At 50.5% G+C, this 15415-nt stretch overlaps 1 protein-coding gene across 2 annotated transcripts in view; it reads left to right on the top strand.

Moving 5' to 3' along the window:
* The window catches only part of wdr17 (WD repeat domain 17), an 18435-nt gene extending 3082 nt beyond the window's left edge, over positions 1-15353 (top strand). Inside the window, exons 3-32 of one of the 2 annotated variants that reach the window (XM_024289843.2) lie at positions 131-314; positions 395-625; positions 690-800; positions 1716-1856; positions 1923-2045; positions 2361-2548; positions 4019-4187; positions 4639-4730; positions 4808-4890; positions 4962-5048; positions 6310-6474; positions 6546-6661; positions 6829-6915; positions 8119-8268; positions 8615-8745; positions 8929-9054; positions 10341-10496; positions 10576-10640; positions 10712-10844; positions 10915-11003; positions 11523-11622; positions 11694-11833; positions 12832-12943; positions 13012-13153; positions 13295-13397; positions 13458-13559; positions 13682-13780; positions 14494-14561; positions 14825-14922; positions 14990-15352. In XM_024289843.2, coding sequence (XP_024145611.1) covers positions 131-314; positions 395-625; positions 690-800; positions 1716-1856; positions 1923-2045; positions 2361-2548; positions 4019-4187; positions 4639-4730; positions 4808-4890; positions 4962-5048; positions 6310-6474; positions 6546-6661; positions 6829-6915; positions 8119-8268; positions 8615-8745; positions 8929-9054; positions 10341-10496; positions 10576-10640; positions 10712-10844; positions 10915-11003; positions 11523-11622; positions 11694-11833; positions 12832-12943; positions 13012-13153; positions 13295-13397; positions 13458-13559; positions 13682-13780; positions 14494-14561; positions 14825-14922; positions 14990-15109 — 3711 coding nt within the window. In that variant the 3' untranslated portion in view covers positions 15110-15352. Of the gene's footprint in view, positions 1-130; positions 315-394; positions 626-689; positions 801-1715; positions 1857-1922; positions 2046-2360; positions 2549-4018; positions 4188-4638; positions 4731-4807; positions 4891-4961; positions 5049-6309; positions 6475-6545; positions 6662-6828; positions 6916-8118; positions 8269-8614; positions 8746-8928; positions 9055-10340; positions 10497-10575; positions 10641-10711; positions 10845-10914; positions 11004-11522; positions 11623-11693; positions 11834-12831; positions 12944-13011; positions 13154-13294; positions 13398-13457; positions 13560-13681; positions 13781-14493; positions 14562-14824; positions 14923-14989 lie in introns of both variants that reach the window. The other variant, XM_024289844.2, reaches the window with a different exon arrangement.
* Positions 15354-15415: the final 62 nt, after the last annotated feature.

A 15415-nucleotide genomic window follows, 5' to 3' on the forward strand; every position in this document is an offset into this window, starting at 1 on the left:
CCCCCCGACAGGAAGAATTCAGATCGTTTATAATCAACATGATTGTGTCAAAGAATGTGGAAATATGGATTCTAAAGACTTCAGAAAGAGCCCGTATCATCAGCCCTCCGCCTCCGTGCTGTCTCCTCAGCTGGACCAGCAGTACAACCAGTTCAAGCTGCGGTCCATCATGTCTGAGCACAAGAAGACCATCACAGCCATCAGCTGGTGTCCCGACAACCCCGACCTGTTCGCCTCGGCGTCCGCCGATAACCTGCTGATCGTCTGGAATGTGGCGGAGAAGAAAGCTGTGGCGAGATTGGACAACACAAAAGGTGAGCGGGCCCCGCCCCCTGTGAGGTTTGAGTGACACCGACACGCACTCTGAATATTCGGATTCCCCTCGTGTCCCCAGGCGTTCCCGTGTCGGTCAGCTGGTGCTGGAACTCGGCGGATGGGGTGGCGTTCGTGTCCCAGAGAGGTCCTCTGTACGTCTGGGCCTACAGGGGCCCTGACCCCGGGGTCACCGTGCACAAAGAGGCGCACTCCTTCCTGTCTGACATCTGTCTGTTCCGGTGGCATCCCACCAAGAAGGGCAAGCTGGTGTTCGGACACACGGACGGAAGTCTGTCGGTTTTCCAGCCAGGTTTGGACCAGCGTTGGCGGCCCCCGGAGGCCCCGCCCACCTCTGACCTCTGCTCTCTGTTCAGGCAGCAAAAGCCAGAAGCACGTGCTGCGGCCCGAGTCTTTGGAAGGCACGGACGAGGAGGACCCGGTCAGCGCCCTGGAGTGGGACCCTCTGTCCTCCGACTACCTGCTAGGTCTGTGGGTGAAAGGTCATTTCAGGGAGACGGGGGCCGGACCCCCCAACACTGGTCCCTCAGACTTTGATGGATTCAGTCTGAAAAATATCAGAACTTTGAATGAATCGTTTTGTTTAATCATTTCCAAAACAACAGTTAAATACCTGAAGGTTTAGAACATTCTGATCTAAGAACAACAGCTGTTTTTGATGATTAATAATAAAATATCTCCTAGATCTTCAGACATATTTATGACTCACAGATCTTCTCCCGACTTAATTTCTTTAACCAAACAAGATCTTTAAATACTGTGTGTACTTCTGTTTTGCTTTGCTATTACACTTAATTCATTTACACACACATTATCAAACTGTCAGACATTAGTTCTTAAGTCAGTCAGACATTAGTTCTTCAGACAGACATTATTTCTTCATTCAGAAAGACAGCAGTTCTTCAGACAGACAGACATTAGTTCTTCAGACAGACAGACATTAGCTCTTCAGACAGACATTATTTCTTAAGTCAGTCAGACATTAGCTCTTCAGACAGACATTATTTCTTCAGTCAGAAAGACATTAGTTCTTCATTCAGAAAGACAGCAGTTCTTCAGACAGACAGACATTAGTTCTTCAGACAGACAGTTCTTCAGACAGACAGACATTAGTTCTTCAGACAGACATTAGTTCTTCAGACAGACAGACATTAGTTCTTCAGTCAGAAAGACAACAGTCCTTCAGACAGACAGACATTAGTTCTTCAGACAGACAGACATTAGTTCTTCAGTCAGACAGACATTAGTTCTTCAGTCAGACAGACATTAGTTCTTCAGACAGACAGACATTTGTTCTTCAGACAGACATTAGTTCTTCAGACAGACAGACATTGGTGTTTAAAGTTGATGTTCTTCCTGAATCTCACCCATCTCCCTCTCAGTGTCCAATCTCCACAACGGCATCCGTCTGGTGGACAGCGAGGCGCTGACCTGCATCACGTCCTTCTGCTTCCCCTCGTCTGCAGCTTCGGTTCAGTGTCTGGCTTGGGTTCCTTCGGCGCCCGGCATGTTCATCACAGGAGGTGAGGATTGGTCTTCCTTACAGACCCTCCTGGGCTCAGACGCGTGACGTGTTTGCCGTGTGTCAGACTCGCAGGTCGGCGTGCTGAGAGTTTGGAACGTGTCTCGCTCCACGCCACTGGACAGCTTCAAGCTGAAGAAGACCGGGTTCCACGCTCTGCACGTCCTTCACTCCCCACTCAGCAAGAAAGGTATGAGTCTCACAGAAATCCATGGATCCACCAGAGTTGTTTGGAGAACTTCTGGTTTGGTCTCAGCTTTGACCCACTTCAAGTTCTGTAGAACTCTTTTTCTGTTAGGAGGACAGATTTCAGGAGGTTCAGGTCTTTTCTTCTTTCCTCGTTTATGTTACACATGGAGAAAAGAATCTGACTGTTCTAACCTTTAGATTGTATTAAAAGGATTCTGTAATTATTCATTTATGTTCAGAGTTTAGATGAACCTTCGTGTCATCTACGTGTCGACGTTACTCCGCTGTAGGCTCAAGCTCCGCCCCTTGTCTACAGCTCAGAGCTCCAATTCTCCCAGTAAGAACCAGCACACCAGCTCCACCAGCGAGGCCGTGCCCCCCCCAACCCTGTCTCAGAACCGCTCCTTCTCTCTGCCCCCCGGCCACGCCGTCTGCTGCTTCATGGATGGGGGGGTGGGGCTCTATGACATGGGCGCCAAGAAGTGGGACTTCCTGCGAGACCTGGTACTCTGCACAGACATCAGTTCTTCTGAGAGACATTAGTTCTTCAGTAAGGCAGACATCAGTTCTTCTGACAGACATTAGTTCTTCTGACAGACATCAGTTCTTCTGACAGACATCAGTTCTTCTGACAGACATCAGTTCTTCGGACAGACATCAGTTCTTCTGAGAGACATTAGTTCTTTGGACAGACATCAGTTCTTCAGGCAGACATCAGTTCTTCAGGCAGACAGACATCAGTTCTTCGGACAGACATTAGTTCTTCGGACAGACATCAGTTCTTTTGACAGACATTGGTTCTTTAGACAGACATTAGTTCTTCGGACAGACATCAGTTCTTTAGGCAGACATCAGTTCTTCGGACAGACATCAGTTCTTCTGAGAGACATCAGTTCTTCTGAGAGACATTAGTTCTTTGGACAGACATCAGTTCTTCTGAGAGACATTAGTTCTTTGGACAGACATCAGTTCTTCAGGCAGACATCAGTTCTTCAGGCAGACAGACATCAGTTCTTCAGACAGACATTAGTTCTTCGGACAGACATCAGTTCTTCAGGCAGACATCAGTTCTTCAGGCAGACATCAGTTCTTCAGACAGACATTAGTTCTTTAGACAGACATTAGTTCTTCGGACAGACATCAGTTCTTCGGACAGACATCAGTTCTTCAGGCAGACATCAGTTCTTCAGGCAGACAGACATCAGTTCTTCAGACAGACATCAGTTCTTCTGAGAGACATTGGTTCTTCAGTAAGACAGACATCAGTTCTTCAGACAGACATCAGTTATTCGGACAGACATCAGTTCTTCAGGCAGACATCAGTTCTTCAGGCAGACATCAGTTCTTTAGACAGACATCAGTTCTTCAGGCAGACATCAGTTCTTCAGGCAGACATCAGTTCTTTTGACAGACATTAGTTCTTTAGACAGACATTAGTTCTTCGGACAGACATCAGTTCTTCAGGCAGACATCAGTTCTTCAGGCAGACAGACATCAGTTCTTCGGACAGACATCAGTTCTTCTGAGAGACATTAGTTCTTCAGTAAGACAGACATCAGTTCTTCAGACAGACATCAGTTCTTCGGACAGACGTCAGTTCTTCGGACAGACATCAGTTCTTCGGACAGACGTCAGTTCTTCGGACAGACATCAGTTCTTCGGACAGACATCAGTTCTTCGGACAGACATCAGTTCTTCAGGCAGACATCAGTTCTTCAGGCAGACATCAGTTCTTCAGGCAGACAGACATCAGTTCTTCAGACAGACATCAGTTCTTCAGGCAGACATCAGTTCTTCAGGCAGACAGACATCAGTTCTTCGGACAGACATCAGTTCTTCAGGCAGACATCAGTTCTTTTGACAGACATTAGTTCTTTAGACAGGAAGTGGGACTTCCTACAAGACGGTGTATTCTGCACGCGCTCAGGAGCGGCCCCACTGCGTGTTCATTTTTGACTCCTCCCCTCTTGTCAGGGTCACGTGGAAACCATATTTGACTGCAAGTTCAAGCCTGACGACCCCAACCTGCTGGCCACCGCCAGCTTTGACGGAACCATCAAGATCTGGGACACCAACACGTTGACGGCGGTCAACACCTCCCCCGGCAACGAGGGCGTGGTCTACTCGCTGTCCTGGGCTCCAGGTATGGAAAGACACGAAAGCTTCCTGTCAGTGTGAACGGACCGCTGCTGCACAGAGCCGTTTGAGACGTGATAAACTGAGGTGGGGGGAGTGAAGTGCAGTCACCATGGCAACCATGCTTCAAGTGTCCTGTGGATGATCTCAGGAATGATCCCGTTCAGTGATCTTACAGCTTCATCTATAGAACCGGTTTAAGTCTTTTCAAAAAGTGAAACATTTAAACATCACAATAACATTTTAACATTTAAGGTCTATTTCCTATAATAGGGATTCATTTATTATAACAATGTTTGATAGAGTTTTTACTTTTCGTGGCCCATAGATGATTAAAAACCTACATTTCCGTGTCTGAAAAAGCTGGTCGGAGAATGTATTGTTGTACCTCATCTCTGGGTAGAAGTCCATCCCAGCTTTGGCTTTTGGTCGCCATCATGCTTTTGTTGGTTTCCTAGGAGACCTGAACTGCATCGCTGGAGCGACGTCTCGGAACGGAGCGTTCATCTGGGACGTCCGCAAAGGGAAGATCATCACGCGCTTCAACGAGGTCTTCTTCTCGTCTTCTCTGTGGTCCTCACAGTTAGTGTGCAGCTCTGCAGTCAGGAATCCTCTGTCTTCCTGCAGCACGGGAAGAACGGGATCTTCTGCATCTCCTGGAGCCACAAGGACTCCAAGAGGATCGCCACCTGCAGCGGAGACGGGTTTTGGTGAGTCCGGCCCGCTGAGGCGCCGTTCGGTTCTTATAGATCCTCTCTGACGGTTTGACCCTCTGATGCAGCATCATCCGGACCATCGACGGGAAGATCCTGCACAAGTACAAACACCCGGCCGCCGTGTTCGGCTGCGACTGGAGCCAGAACAACAAGTACGATCCAGATCATCAAAAACATCGTCACGGTCCAGGAGGTCCAGTTCTAGTCCGATTCAGTCATTCAGCACCGATTGATTCTAGAGTGAGCATCCAGACCTCAAAGGCTGCAGTTCTGCTTCTTTTCTGCCCCGGTTCTTTTCACCTGGTTCAGGTAACGGCAGGAGATGCAGAACATGCAGAGGAAACGCATCGATCTGGTTTGGTAACGTCTGGTACCACGGAAACGCTGAGTAATAAACATTTTATCTGACAAAGTTAAGGAAACAAACTGAGCTCTCCTGAAAGAATTTTAGCTTCATCAAGTCCAAATTTAAGATCCAACAGAACAAAAGTAAAACAGTGAATTCCTCTGAGATAACGTCAACAGAAACTGGATGGTTTCCCAAACGAGGCTCTGCTCCTTCAAAGCAACAAAACTCCAGATCTTCACCTCGTCTGCTTTCTCTGACTGCATTCTATGACTGCATTCTCTGTCTGCATTCTCTGTCTGCGTTCTCTGTCTGCGCTCTCTGTCTGCGTTCTCTGTCTGCGTTCTCTGTCTGCGTTCTCTGTCTGCTTTCTCTGACTGCAGTCTGTCTGCATTCTCTGTCTGCGTTCTCTGTCTGCGTTCTCTGTCTGCGTTGTCTGTCTGCATTCTCTGTCTGCGTTCTCTGTCTGCATTCTCTGTCTGCATTCTCTGTCTGCATTCTCTGTCTGCGTTCTCTGACTGCATTCTCTGACTGCATTCTCTGACTGCATTCTCTGTCTGCATTCTCTGTCTGCATTCTCTGTCTGCATTCTCTGTCTGCATTCTCTGACTGCATTCTCTGACTGCATTCTCTGTCTGCATTCTCTGTCTGCGTTCTCTGTCTGCGTTCTCTGTCTGCATTCTCTGTCTGCATTCTCTGTCTGCATTCTCTGTCTGCATTCTCTGTCTGCGTTCTCTGTCTGCGTTCTCTGTCTGCGTTCTCTGACTGCATTGTCTGTCTACGATCTGTCTTTGATCACTCTGGAATCTCTGCCTGCGACTGCAGTGATGGCTGCCTGCAGTCTCCGTCTGCAATCTCGGCTTTTGATCTCTGTCTGTGATCCTTGATTTATCAAAGAGGAAACTTGAGAAGAGAATGTCTTGTGGTTGAACTGGATCATCATGAGACAGTTTTGAGTTTTGATCTGTGGAGAGTCCACCAGTGAAGATCCTCCTTTGGCTTCTCTGCCTCGATCTTCTCGTCTTCCTTAGGAGACGTCCTTCATCTGACGTCCGTCTGTCTTCCAGAGACATGATCGCTACGGGCTGCGAGGATAAGAACGTGCGAGTGTATTACCTGGCCACCAGCTCAGACCAGCCTCTGAAGGTCTTCACGGGACACTTGGCGAAGGTCTTCCATGTGCGCTGGTCCCCCCTCAGAGAGGGCATCCTGTGCTCCGGATCGGACGACGGGTGAGTCCCCCAGACCCAGAATGCTGCTCAGATGTTGGTAGGGGGGCTGAGGACCGTCTGTTTCTGTGCAGCACCGTCCGAATCTGGGATTACACGCAGGACGCCTGCATCAACGTGCTGAGCGGCCACACGGCGCCGGTCCGCGGCCTGATGTGGAACACAGAGGTTCCGTACCTGCTCATTTCAGGTGAGCGTGTCGGTTTGGAGGAAGTGTTAGCGTCAGGATGAGGTTTTTCACGGGAAGATCCAGAGTTTTTCTCATTTCTTTGACACTTTGAAAGAACTTTGTTTGTGGATCATGACGTCTGCCGGACTCTGACGGTCGCAGAGGTGAGACGGTTTGTCTGTTTGAAGGATCCTGGGATTACACCATCAGAGTTTGGGACACCAGAGACGGGACGTGTCTGGATACGGTCTACGACCACGGAGCAGACGTTTACGGTGAGACAGCAGAGCAGCGCCCTGAGGGGGCGGTCCTTCAGCGTCCAGCGTTTTAACACCATCAGCCCGAGGTTTGGTTTTTCCTTTTACCGTCTGAGACCATCAGCTGGTAAATAAATCAAATGTTCAGTCACCGTCGGGGTTTTGCTGCTATGAGACATGAACTACTCAGTGTTGACTCGAAGGTACCAAACTCTGCTCCAGTATCACATACAAACATGGATTGTTTCATAGCAGCTCAGACAAAAACGAGTGAAACGGTGAAGCGGGTCATGCTTCAGTCAATCATGGAGGTGGGCTGAAGTTCTGAACTCCACAGTAAACTGCAGATCTACAGCAGTACAGTCGTGGATAGATGGTGATACGGAACGAATCGCCGGACTCTTGCCGATAAACATCAAAAACACGTGAACCATGTTTGTTATTCTCTTTTAACTCCCGTCAGTCAGGTCTGAAACTAGAAGCTGTAAGACATGCAAACTCTAAACAAGTTCTTCAAAATGAGTTTGAAGTTATTTTGTGACAAAAAAAACATTTTCAGCTCTAGACTTGAGACTCGCCTCAGACTCAACTCAGACTCGACTCAGACTCGCTCAGACTCGCTCAGCCTCGCCTCAGACTCGACTCAGACTCGCTCAGACTCAACTCAGACTCGACTCAGACTCGCTCAGACTCGCCTCAGACTCGCTCAGACTCGCCTCAGACTCAACTCAGACTCGACTCAGACTCGCTCAGACTCGACTCAGACTCGCTCAGACTCGCTCAGACTCGACTCAGACTCAACTCAGACTCGCTCAGACTCACCTCAGACTTGGATCAGACTCGCTTATGACCTGCATCGAAGGACTCTGCTCTCATTTCTTCTGCGGTTTACGGTCCGTCTCAAGACTCTGCCACCATAAAGCTGTCACTACGTAAATTAAATATTTTCTGATGTATTGTGTTGTAAATAAATGTCGAATAAACAAACAAACAAACAAACAGGGTCAAAGCTGCAGAAGGGGGTTGTTCTGAGGTTCATGACTGTGCGTGTCTGGCCTCGTCCTGCAGGGGGCGTTGTGGCTTTAACAGCTCTGGAGAAGAAGTTGAATTTGATGTTATATATGAACAGCTGAACCTCAGATTCTTCTAAAAGAAGAATCTGTCAGTAAGTGAAGCGGTTAAAGCTGCTGCTGACCTCTGACCTCTGCTCTCTCGGTGAAGGTCTGACGTGCCACCAGAGCCGGCCGTTCACCATGGCGAGCTGCAGCAGGGACAGCACGGTCCGGCTGTGGTCGCTCACGCCGCTCATCTCGCCGCTGCTGCTCAACGTTCTGACGGAGCAGCCGTGGGAGAAGGTCATTGGGAACACAGGTGAGGCTCCGGATCTGCGGCTCCGGATCTGTCGGCTCCGGATCTGCGGCTCCGGATCTGTTGGCTCCGGATCTGTTGGGTCCGGATCTGTCGGCTCCGGATCTGTCGGCTCCGGATCTGCGGCTCCGGATCTGTCGGTTCCGGATCTGTCGGCTCCGGATCTGCGGCTCCGGATCTGTCGGCTCCGGATCTGTCGGTTCCGGATCTGTCGGCTCCGGATCTGCGGCTCCGGATCTGTCGGCTCCGGATCTGTTGGGTCCGGATCTGTCGGCTCCGGATCTGCGGCTCCGGATCTGCGGCTCCGGATCTGACGACCAGACTAACCGCGCCGGCTCCGTCTCTGCAGACATGGCCATGGTTCCCGGCGCACCGCCGCTGCTCTGCGGGAAGGTCTCCAGAGACGTGAAGCAGGAGCTGGACAAGCTGAGCGGAGATGTGAGGGACAGGAAGCTGCGCTGGTTCTCCGAGTGTTTCTCCGTACGGATTCCATATTCATGCTCTGATTCAGATTCATGTTGTTGTTCTGCAGCTAGAGGGCAGCAGAGCAGAAATGAAGACTTTCACGTTCACTTTTGTCATTCTGAGACTTGGCAGAAACGTGAAGGTTGAGCAGGACGTGTGAAGCTGAACGTGTGAACGCGCCTCTGCTTCCCCTCCCAGCCTCCAGGGGGCAGCAGTAACCTGTGGGACCTGGTGTTCGTCATCAACGGTCAAGACGACTCGCTGCTGCCGCCCAGCTACAGCAAAGGAGTCATGCACATGAAGCACCTGCTCAAGTTCAAAACCGTGAGCCTGCGCACTGCTCCGACACCCACAATGCACTGCTGCATGCCCCGCCCCTCACACATCATTTTTGTATTAGATAGTTAGACTGTTCAATACAAACGTGATTTAGTTGTTAATACATTTAAAGTGCTGAAAAATCGTACTGGAGGGGGGGGTGACAGAAAGGGATCATGGGAAAATCCTCTATAGCACGTGTCAAAGCCAAGGCCTCGGGGGCCGGATCCGGCCTTGAGGCCTTGGATCTTGGGCTCATTTCTAACTTGTATAATTTTGACTAAATCTATTTTTATGGATAGTAAAATATTGAAAGTTATTTAAGGTTTAAGTTGATTTATTCTGGAATAATATTCCTGCCGGGCTGCACGGTGGCGCAGTGGTTAGCGCTCTTGCCTCACAGCGAGAAGGCCCCGGTTCGACTCCCGGCTGGGACCTTTCTGTGTGGAGTTTGCATGTTCTCCCCGTGCATGCGTGGGTTTTCACCGGGGACTCCGGCTTCCTCCCACCGTCCAAAAACATGCTTCATAGGTTCATTGGTGACTGTAAGATTGCCCCTAGGTGTGAATATGGAGTGACTGGGTGTGTGGTTGAGGCCCTGCGACAGACTGGCGACCTGTCCAGGGTGTACCCCGCCTTCACCCTTCAGTAGCCGGGATAGGCTCCGGCACCCCTGCGACCCCGAACGGGACACAGCGGTCGGGAAAATGGATGGATGGATGGATATTCCTGCCTTTTAAATATTAATAATTATGTTAAAAGTTTTAAAGTTTAAAACATGTAGTTTTAGAGTTTTAAAAATTGTCATTCTGCAGCTTTTTGGACTATTTCTGGATTTACTAAGATTTTATTTTGGAGTTTATCTTATATATCAGCTACTTGCTAGCTGTTTTGGCTAACCAATGGTTTTTTCTTCATTTTTTAGGCTAGTTTAGCATTTAGCCAACATTTTATCTGACTATCAGCTTCAGTGATTTCAGCTGAAATCTCCAAGATCATAATTATTTTAAAAAGTTTAAAGTTTTAAAAATGTAGTTTAGTGTTCAGTTAACGTTTATGTTGTTCGGCCCGCGACCTGAGGTGTGTTTTGGATTTTGGCCCTGTGTGTGGTCGAGGTGGTTTGGAGGCGGAGTTGAACCTGATGTTCTCTCCAGAGGAAGTTCACGCTCTTATTTTGAAAGTACGTCAGTTCAAACCGTGTTTCAAAGTACAGAGTTTGAGTCCCGACTCGAAACGGTTTTACGGGTCGTTTTCATCCAACCTGGAGGCTCCGCCCTCTCCACCTGTTTCAGTCAGAGGCTCAGGAGCTGACCATCGTCAAGATGTCCAAGTTCGGAGGAGGAATCGGAGCGCCGAGCAAGGAGGAGCGCCTGAAGGAGGCGGCGGACATCCACCTGAGGCTGGGGCAGATCCAGAGGTACTGCGAGCTGATGGTGGAGCTGGGACAGGTGTGTGCTGCCTTCACTGACCCTCTGAGAGAGGAGAGCGTGGGAAGAGGGCGGAGCCTGACAGGCGCATGTGTTTCAGTGGGAGAAGGCGCTGTCCGTTGCTCCCGGCGTCTCCATGAAGTACTGGAAGAAGCTGATGCAGAGGTGAGGCTGCACCAGTACGACCTTTGAACCCCATCGGATTGAGAAGTAAAGTGTTTTCCCGCCGTCTGCAGACGCGCCGACCAGCTGATGGAGGAGGACAACGACGACGCCATCCCGTTCTGCATCGCTACCGGAGACGTGAAGAAGCTGGTGACGTTCTTCACTCGCCGCGGACAGCTGCTGGAGGCCCTCCTGATCGCACAGGTATGGGGGCGGAGCCACAGGGGAATGACGACCAGCAAGGAAAACTGTGATCAATATCTGCTGCGTTCAGGGAGCCTGCGAGGGAAACATCCGGGCGCCGCAGACGAACGCCGTCAACCACAGCAGCAACGACGTGGAGAAGAGACAGCAGTTCCACAGGTGAGACGGAGAAAACGATTGATCGGGGGGTGGGGGGGGGGGGTGATGGATCGGGAGGGTTTGATTGATCACTGATTGTCTGATTGATCAGCGAATGTTTGATTGATCAGTGATGATCTGATTGATCAGTGATGGTTTGATTGATCAGTGATGATCTGATTGATCAGGGGGGGGTGATGGATCGGGAGGGTTTGATTGATCAGGGAGGGGTGATTGATCGAGGGGGTGATTGATCAGTGATGGTTTGATTGATCAGTGATGATCTGATTGATCAGCTGTTAAAGGGAGACTGAAGGGCTGTTGGTTCTGGAGGTTTTACTTCTCCAGAGTCCATCAGAACATGTTTATCTTCTTCATTCATCTGTGAACTTCTCCAGAACCATCAGAACTCACTGAAAGTGGGTCGATTCTTTCTCTGGTTCTGTTTGGACCCGTCTCCTCAGCAGAGATCAGCCCGGTTGCTCCTCAAACGTTAGAGATCCGGTGATCTCTCAGATCTCTGTGTTCTTCTGCCGTCAGTCTCCTCCATGACGTCTGCACGGAGCTGGCCGAGTGGTACTTCCAGGACGGCTGCTCGGTTCTGGCCGCCTGCTGCCACCTGGCCGTGGACAACGTGAAGGTACCTCCGTGCACGTCTGCGCGTGCACGTGTCTGACTGGAGGCTGTTGGTAAATGTGGCGTCCGTTCCAGTTGGCCATGGCCAGCCTGATCCGAGGGAACGAGCTGGAGCTGGCGGCGTGCGTGGGCCTCGTCCTCGGAGAAGCAGCCAATCAGAGCACGGCTTACTGCCTGGAGCTGCTGGCCAGGAAGTACATGACCCCCTCGACATGGTAAACCAATCCAGTGATTGGAAGACGCTCAATATTATCGATCAAAACAGAAGCAAAAAGCTCTAAGCAGGAACAGAACTGACTAGAGCTGGATATTAATAATAATTTACTGAATCGATTCAATTCAATTTGGAGTTTACACATCTAGACACATCTGTTTAGAAATAAATAATCTAAATATATTTATATTAATCTGATCCAAAGTGTAAATACAGTTACATGGATTCTCTAACAGAAATGTTCAGATCATTAACATTGTGAACATTGTTCTGGTTCTCCTGGAGGGCGTTTCAGTTTGACCACTAGGGGGCGATCACACTGTAGTATTACACCTTATTCCAGGAGAAGAAGAAAGACTGAGCAAAAAAAAAACGATGTTTTACACCACAAATGGTTACTTTAAAAATAGTTTGGAAAATTCATCTAAAAATGTCCATTTAGTCAGAATGTACGTTTAGGTCGACCGAGTGTTAGCATTAGCTGTTCTATGGGAAATCCCATTATACATTAGCATCAAGCTAGCAGCCTTTAGCTTGACGTGCTAAATCGATCTCTACTGTTATGGATCGGTTTTGATCTATTGAGCTTAGATTGATTCATTGATTTGATCAACCCATCCCTGTATGTGAAGTAGCTAAATGTTGCTAAGCTACGCTAATCGATGACGTAGCAGACAAAGATTTAAGGGAGAAACATGAAGACGACTGAATGTGTTTAGAAAAATGCTGCATATCCAACTTCCTTCAAAGTTTTTTAAAACTGATAATGATGTAAAAATGTTAATGAATGTTATTTTAATATGACCAAAAGTAGCTAAACATACTGCGCTGAGCTGCATCATGCTAACGCCCTGCTGGAGCGTGTGAGCAGCAGACTGATGGTCCTCAGGTCTTGTGGTGGTCAGACAGTAGAACCATGACCTTCTGCCCCTGCTGTGGTATCCACCGTTTATGATGAGCGGTAGAGTCCGTCACCGCCGTGGCGTCTCCTCTGCTCAGGACGCTGTCGGCCGACCTGCTGCAGATGATCCCCGGTAACCACGTCCTGCTGGTGAAGCTGTGCGCCTTCTACCCGGGCAGTCCTGCAGAGATCCAGCAGCTGCACCAGAGGGTGAGCGTCTGCACTCGTGTCCTCACAGAGCTCCTGCTGGTTCTAACGCCCGCCGGCTGTGGTTGCAGTGCGGGCTTCCGGCCCCTGAGGATTGTGGGAGTTTGGCAGAAGAAGCTCTGAAGAATGGAGATTTGTTTTCTGCCGTGAAGCTCCAGCTGCTGAGCTCCGAACCCGAAGGCGCTCTGCAGATCGGGATCAGCCACGTTAAAGGTACAGACCTCAGATGCCCAGCCTCTCCTGACACACCTGAGGACCCCTGAGTCGGCCTCGACCCAAACAGAGGGCGGAGACAGCCGAGCGCCTCAGGTTCTGGTTGAAGAAGTGACACGTTTTATGGAACTTTCCCCCCAGAGCAGCTGCTTGGATCTGATTGGACGGTGGACGTCGTTCATCCGATCCTGGACCTGCTGAGCTACATCCGGACGGAGCGCCTGATCATGACCAAGACCACCGAGTACGAGCATTCGCACCTTTCCCTCCAGGTGTTCGTGACTGACAGGTTGTGTTGTTGCAGAGCTCGCAGCGAGCTGCTGATCCTGTGTGGTTACATCGGCGCCCTGCTGGCCATCAGGAGGAACTACGCCAGCATCGTCCCTGCTCTGTACGAGTACACCAGGTGTGTGGGTTCTACCGGTTCCTGCTGGAGCTTTTCATTCGCCGTTGCATCGGACCCCGGGCTATCTCCGGGTTCTGATTGGTTCTGACCCACTTTTGACCCCAAACCTTTGCCATCCTCAGTCAGCTGATGAAGAGGAGGGAGGTCAGCGTTCCTCTGAAGATCGAGCAGCTGTCCACGGAGCTGGACGCCTGGAGGTCCTGCTCGCAGACCGGCGGCATGTAGGTCACATGACACCACGCCATCTGCAGGTCCTGCGACGTCTGCAGCATCTGCAATGTCTGCAGCATCTGCAATGTCTGCAGCATCTGCAGTGTCTGCAGCATCTGCAGCATCTGCAGTGTCTGCAATGTCTGCAGTGTCTGCAATGTCTGCAGCATCTGCAGTGTCTGCAGCATCTGCAGCATCTGCAGTGTCTGCAATGTCTGCAGCATCTGCAGTGTCTGCAGTGTCTGCAGCATCTGCAATGTCTGCAGCATCTGCAGCGTCTGCAGTGTCTGCAGCATCTGCAATGTCTGCAGCATCTGCAGCGTCTGCAATGTCTGCAGCATCTGCAGTGTCTGCAATGTCTGCAGCATCTGCAGTGTCTGCAGCATCTGCAGCATCTGCAGTGTCTGCAGCATCTGCAATGTCTGCAGCATCTGCAGCGTCTGCAATGTCTGCAGCATCTGCAATGTCTGCAGTGTCTGCAGTGTCTGCAGCATCTGCGACGTCTGCAGCATCTGCAATGTCTGTAGCATCTGCAGCATCTACAGTGTCTGCAGCATCTGCAATGTCTGTAGCATCTGCAGTGTCTGCAGCATCTACAGTGTCTGCAGTGTCTGCAGCATCTGCAGCATCTGCAGCATCTACAGTGTCTGCAGTGTCTGCAGCATCTGCAGTGTCTGCAGCATCTGCAGTGTCCTCAGCGCACTCGCTCACCTCTTTCCTGCAGCCCGCCGACTGAACATCAGAGAGAAGAGTTCAGCATCTTGCAGAGGAGACTGCAGCCCACTGACCCCGGTGAGTGTTTGGACGGCGCCACCATCAGGCGCCTTGCGGTTCAGAATGTTCTTCCAGACTTTTGATTGGAGGAAATCGAGGAGGGAGGAGCTCATTGGCTAAGCTGACACTGACAGGAAGTCACAGCTGCTGGTTCAAGTCCCAGAAACGTGTTTCCCATGATTCCTGCTGCAGAACCATTGATGTCATCAGGATCAGTGTAGCTCATGGGGGGTCATGGGGGGTCATGGGGGGTCAATAACCCCGCCTCTTTCCTCTCTCAGCTGTCTTGGTTCTGAGCGGCGCCAACTACGTGACGGGATCCAACCTACCGAGCCACTCGGACCTTCAGCTGTCCTGCTTCACCGGACAGAGGATCCAGGTGGGTGTGGCCGGTTCTGACCCGCTGTGGGTTCTGACCCGGTCTCAGTCTGGCTGTTCCTCCTCAGGGTCCCGTCTTCCTGCTGGAGGACAACAAATCCGCCATCTCGCTGAACGACGCTCTGATGTGGGCCAAGGTCAACCCCTTCTCCCCCCTGGGGACAGGACTGCGCATCAACCCCTTCTAAGGGGGAGGGGGCAGTTCTGGTGAACGTCGGGGGTCCAAACCAAAACTCTGGATCAGAACCCCCCAAAAGAAAACATCAGGACGAGTGGATCCAGAGAGACTGTTCACCTATCAGGAGGAGGTGGCTCAGTTCTGCGCCTCCTCCTCACCTCCTCTTCATCTCCTCTTCTCTTCTTCATCTCCTCCTCACCTCCTCTTCATCTCCTCTTCCCCTCCTCCTCACCTCCTCTTCACCTCCTCTTCACCTCCTCTTCTCTTCTTCATCTCCTCTTCTCTTCTTCATCTCCTCTTGCCCTCCTCCTCACCT

This window comes from Oryzias melastigma, linkage group LG1 (assembly GCF_002922805.2).
Source record: "Oryzias melastigma strain HK-1 linkage group LG1, ASM292280v2, whole genome shotgun sequence".
In the NCBI taxonomy this organism is placed as follows: domain Eukaryota; kingdom Metazoa; phylum Chordata; class Actinopteri; order Beloniformes; family Adrianichthyidae; genus Oryzias; species Oryzias melastigma.